A 6,154-nucleotide genomic window follows, 5' to 3' on the forward strand; every position below is an offset into this window, starting at 1 on the left:
GAAAGCATATTTTATAAGCATTGTGATTTAAGCAACAGTACTAACTGTTCATTAATACAACTTTGCTGTTGATTATCTACTAAACAGGTCTGGGTAAATGTGTGGGGAATGGGCATGGGCATGCAGGGACATGTAAAAAATGCTAAGAGAAGGGAAATTTGAAACCAAGGAAGTAGCTGTAACTGGACTGGGGAGATTCTGTTCTACATAGTACCAGTCTGTGGGACAAACGGGAGTAAAAAAGGATGTTGGATGCACTTTTTTATTTAGTTGAAACTCTGGAAAGTACATACACATCCTTCTAATGATGATTTGTCCATTTTTGTAATTGTTACAATAGCAGTGTAGGTTTTGTTTGTCCATGTATGCCAAATTATAGGCACTTTCTAAGACATGGTTGACATATAGAAAAAAACAAAAGTTTTAAAAACTTGGTACAAATACAATAGCAAAGATCCTTCATCTGAAATTAAACACTAATGATTTTATCCGTATCAACGAAGAATCAGTCCAAGCTCAGTCAGCTAAGTAAAGTAAGTATAAGTAAATAACAGTTCATACTCAACAGAATACTCGGGAGCCACTTCTTCTTACGGCCTGTACAGTATAAATGATTTTCTTCTAAAAGCTTCAAAATTAAACTGCCGTAATGATACAGGATGTATTTTACATCCCAGGTGACCTTGTTTCAGGTTGGTTTTACATACCCTGTGCTGAAAAGCAGCTCTGAGAGCAACAGTGGAAGCCGAACCCTGAGATATTTATAAGGCCAAGAGACTTGCCACTGTAGACTCATCGATTTTAACAGCAAGCTTTCACTGTGGTGCTTTTTAGTTTACTGAGGGGCCCGAAGGCACAAAGTTTGGGATTATTTTAGTGCTGCACGGGAGCTTTGACAGGGCTGCTCTGTGTAAATGCTGGATGGAGGCCAGGTAAGAGTAATCCACAGGGAATCGGGCTGGGTTTATCAGTGGCCAGTCAGCCTGGGTAAACACAATCCACGTCAGCACACAAGGGTCATCCGGAGGGTCACAAAAACAGACTGAACCAACGGGCAAACCGACAGGCTCTTTGCACATCACAAAAAAAAGCTTCTGTGTGGGGCTTAATAATGCCATTATTTAACTTTGAATTTTATTTGGCACATGCCATTCTTAATAGTAGCTTTGTTTAATCTGTGCAAAATAATTACACAAACATTTCCTTGACCACTATAATGAGCTTTAGATTAAACCTTTATGTGTTGGTATAGTTTAGAATTTGCCACACATAATCTGCACATAAGGGAGATTGCAATCATGAAGGTAATAACTGGTCATGGTTTTATCTATTGTCTTTTTTGTGGTACTGCATTTGTTATTGATAAATCAGCAGCAGACTCAAGTGGTTTGCATCAGGCTGCTGCTGCTGCAAAAAAATGCTGGCTGTCTCTTTAAACCCCTCTTTGTCCTCACTCACCCCCCACCCCCCACCCCCCATATCCTTCCTCGCCGATGTTGATAGGTAGTTTTGAACCAGTGTCCCGAGCTGTGGTTGGTAGAACTACCGGTAACGGATTACATGGCCCTGTAATCTGATTACTGAGCACCATTGCGTAGAGGAAATGCACTGCAGGCGCTCAGCCCCCTGCTGCTCTGTGCAAACCCAGTGTTTTGAGCAGCTCTCCGGAAGTGGTGCATAAACAACGTGTGTTTGCAAGTTTTCACGTCCACGTTACTTTGGGAGGATTACATCAAGCAACAAGGAGGAAAAAAAAACAAAAAACGAAAAACTGCACAGTGTAGGGTAGTGCAGTCTGCCCAGGTACGCGATTGCAAAGGGGAACCGCTGCCCGTGAAACACTGCCACCCACTAGTTGATCACTTTGTCTCTTGTCCTGGCAAAAATAACTGTTTATTAGCACTAACACCTGCACATTTCTGTGAGCTGCCCGCACTCCCTGGAGATGGAGGACACGGGTGCCAGGGGCGGCATGAACCCACACGAGATCATTGCCTTCTCCTCCTGGAAGTTTGCGCCTTTGTTCATCTTCAAGCAGGAGAAGGGCAAGAACGTGACGGTGCAGTGCAAGCTGTGCAAACCCCTGGAGAAGTTCCTGTCCACCTCCAAGAGCTCCACCTCCAACCTGAAGAAGCACCTGGAGGTAAGGGCTCGTTTATTTATTCTGAATGTTGCTAAATACCGCTTTACCTTAAAAGAGGTCACGCTACAAACTTTCTAAAATAAGCGATAAGCAAAGAAAGTGCCATGAAATGGTGCATTGACTGACTACCGAGTATGTTTACATACAATTCATGAATCACGTCTCATTTCTGCATTTTTTCACGTTTCTCTGTAATAGTTGTAAAGCCCGTTTCAGCCGGAGCTGGAAAGCTGCTGTCGCTTCAGGGCCAGAATGCTCTGCTTCCGAATGTTTACAGGGCTTCACGCTGACGTCACATGCCCCTTACACGTCACCCCTCCCCCAAGTCCACTGCTGAAGATGCCCACTCAATTTGTAGACACCAGGGGGACTTGGAAATACATCAGATCGGTCCCAAAGCAAGACAGTAGCCACATTTACACCTTTGCAGTTTTCTTAATCTATATTAAAAACTGTGTATTTGCTGTGTATGTTTAGTCACAGCTGTAATCCAAATGGTGCACAAACAAGTAATGTACAGTTAAAACCTCTGCAAAATGAGAAAATACAATTTAATGGCGAAACATATACATTTTTCAGCTATGTTGTAAATAACAATAAAACAATACAAAAAAACATGTTAAGACCACTTACAGTAATGATTTAAACACAGCAAAAATGTGACAATGTATTTGGAGTATTATAAAAGAACCCTTTCATCACACACTTTCAGTAATTATCAAAAATTGTCATTTCAATAATCAGTATGTGCCTTTTTTCTGAAAAAAATATAATTTCACTTAAAGTAGCTTTGAAACAATAACAGAATATGACATGTTAAAGTAGTTTGTTCTCCTAAACGGTATAGTAGAAATACAGTTGTTTAGGGGGTGTATAATGTTTTATTAATAAAAAAAAGATATACTTAATTATTAAAATTCAAACAAAAAAGCAGTAGTTATGTCAAAGCATGGCATTTTGCATTAAGTATGGCAATATAATGTGTTGGTTATGCTTAAGTTGATGCTCAAATATACTGCTATCCTTATACTGTTCAATAATTGTTTTTCAGAGAATACATCCCAACACCTGTGCCAACTACGTTTCAAAGATCTCTGCACGCAAAAGACATGCAGAGAGTTCAGAGCAGAGTAGCCATCTGCCTGACACCAAGAAAGACTGTCCCATCAAAGTGCCGAGAGAGGGTGCTGAGGAGAGGCCGGTGAAGCAAGCAAAGCTTCAAACCTCCATAAAGACAGTGTCGCAAAAGAAGGTGAACACACTGGTATTCAACTTCATTGTGGAAGACGTACAAGCCTTTTCCCTCCTCGAACAGCCTTCCTTCATCAAGCTCATTGAAGGACTCCAGCCGGGCAGGACCCTCATGTGCCAGAAGACTCTACTGGAAAGGATTGGATGGGCTTTCCAGTCTATGAAAGAAAAGGTGACCGCGACGCTGAACGGTGTCTCTTCAGTGTGCAGTACGGCTGATATCTGGTCAGCTCACGGGCGCAACTTCTTTGGGGTGACCTGCCACTGGATAGATGAAAGCTCCCTGGAGCGAAAGTCGGTAGCCCTGTCATGTGCACCGATACAGGGCAGCTCCACCTGCGATGTCATTGTCGCAAAGCTCAACGAAGTCCACTCGACATTCAGCCTCCAGAATAAGTTACGCTGCACGGTGACAGACAACGGGAGCAGCTTTGCGAAGCCGTTCGATGAGTTTGCTTACAGGGAGAAAAAAGAAATGGCGGTGCAGACTTTTGAGATAATCTTCGAAGACGTGAATGAGATTCTGGAGAGTGACATCAAGGAGCTCCAGTTCCTGCTTCCACCGCACCAGCGCTGTGCTGCTAACGCCCTGGGTGACATTGCCTCTGAAGAGGTCGACAGAGCAATGTCGAGTGGGGTAACTCGCAGTCTGTACAGAAATGCAATGGAGAAATGTTCAGCTCTGTGGATCAAAACGCACAATTACACATTTGCTTCGAAAGCGCTAGAAGACCTTGCCAATATGGACACGGTTGTTCGAAACGCAGCAAGGTGGCTGCATGAGTATCGTGCCATCCAGAAGATAGTACTGCTTTCGAAGGAACATTTGGGAGAAGCTTGTGAGAGCTTGGGTGTGGACAAGTTCCACAGTGAAGACATATCACTCCTGCAGGAATACGTGGAGGTGCTGAAGCCTCTGGCATACTCCATAGACTTCATTCAAGGGGAGAAGAAATGTTTTCTCGGCTACCTCTTGCCAACGCTGCTCACACTCAAGACAAAGCTGTCCGAGAGGAAGCCCCATGTGCGCTTCTGTGCGCAACTCGTCGATGCCCTCATCGGTGCCATCGACCGTCGTTTCGAGAAGCTCATGAGTAGCCGGGATGCCAAAGTGGCCACCGTCACCATTCCCAAATTCCGCACGTGGTGGCTCCCCCTGGACCAGAAGGTGGAGGTGGAGAATATGTTGGTGGAAGCGGCCGTAGTGGAGGACATGTGGCGTGGCGGGAGAGATGCCAAGGCCACATGCGACTCCGATTCGGAGTCGGAGGACAACTTCTTCAGCTTTGCCACCTCCCACAAGCAAGCAAACCCCACTGTAGAAGACGAGGTAAAAAACTACCTGCAGGACACAGACAAGTGCATCTCGTCTCTGAAAAAGTACCCCACTGTGAAGCACCTCTTCATTAAGTATAACACCACGTTGCTATCAAGTGCTCCCGTGGAGCGCCTGTTTAGCCACAAAGGACAGATTCTTGTCCCACAGCACAACTGCATGAACGATGAGTACTTTGAGCAGGTCCTGTTGTTACGCTACAATCGGGAATTAGGTCCGTTTCTGCTGGGAGATGAATGATTTGAGAATTGAACCCTGACATGAAGCCAAGGATGTGCTGTATTGAAGTGGTTGAGAAACCAAAGCTTCATCTCACAAAGTTTTATATATATATATATATATTTTTTTTTTTATGATTATGATTAGTATAGTTAGAGAATATAGTAGTATATTAGGTTGGTGTGGGTGATGCTTTGTAAACGTGACTTAACATTAATACATTGTTCTGCATGTCCATTTTCTTTGTGAAAAGCTGCTCAAGCAAAGTTATGTGATACAATCATTGTAACAATTTAAAACAGTTGAACAAAGACAAAGGATGTTGTATTAATTTTAATAAATGAGTTGGTTGATCTTTAGTACGAGTTTGGTTGTTGTGCTTATGTTGTTTTTTTCACAACAGAAACTACAAGTAGAAAATAAAATATATTTGGGTGGTATGTGTAACCTGAAACGCTGCTTACAAATCTTTCGTCTTTAAGTGATTGTGAATTAAAAGTAGCTTCTCACAGAACTGGGTGTGATTGTGGAATTTTTTTCAAGATACATGATAAGGTTTTATTTATTTATTTATTTATTTATTTATGAATGCTGCTCCCTTTAGGAATATCTTGGGTGTGGACACAGAATCGTAGTGAGCAGAAAATCCCAACCCCCTCACTTCCTAATCTACTATTTATCCTTTATTCACCTTTTGGAAAACTGCCCCAGGTCAAGGTGCGAGCGCAGAATGGCTCCTCTCTGGCACTTGTTTAGGTTTATGAAATCCGCATAATCCCCTGTCTAGTTGTGAGGTTTTTTCTGTTAATTGCCTGAATGTTTTTCCTGGTATAGGCCTTCCAGTTATTTAATACCTAATCTATAAAAGGCATCTATACAGAAAAGCTTTGGAATTGAAAAAATATTACCTTCTATAATTGTATCATGTATAATTTAACGAGGGATGTATTTCTGTAATATTTGAATAGCAAACGGGAGACAATACCCCTGCACACACAGACAGACAGAGAATGTGATAGGGAATGGATTGGCTCCAGCAAAAGATTTCCTAACAGGTCTGACCTTGGCCTGTCAGACCGGATTGCTGGCGGATTGATCTATTCTTTTTCTGTTGTTGTTTTCTTTCCCATTTTTACCCGTTACTCTACAAAAACTTCCATGAACCTATTTTGGGAGCAGATGAAATACACTCTATAGCCGAGAAA

General features: G+C 42.6%; 1 protein-coding gene across 1 annotated transcript; it reads left to right on the plus strand.

The window, feature by feature from the left end:
• Positions 1-1,557: 1,557 nt before the first annotated feature.
• zbedx (zinc finger BED-type containing X) lies at positions 1,558-5,463 on the plus strand. The gene is made up of 2 exons (XM_066704407.1): positions 1,558-2,143; positions 3,195-5,463. The coding sequence occupies exons 1-2, from the start codon at positions 1,946-1,948 to the stop codon at positions 4,968-4,970; spliced, it is 1,974 nt and encodes a 657-aa protein (XP_066560504.1). The 5' UTR covers positions 1,558-1,945; the 3' UTR covers positions 4,971-5,463.
• Positions 5,464-6,154: the final 691 nt, after the last annotated feature.

This window comes from Amia ocellicauda, chromosome 5 (assembly GCF_036373705.1).
Source record: "Amia ocellicauda isolate fAmiCal2 chromosome 5, fAmiCal2.hap1, whole genome shotgun sequence".
NCBI lineage: Eukaryota > Metazoa > Chordata > Actinopteri > Amiiformes > Amiidae > Amia > Amia ocellicauda.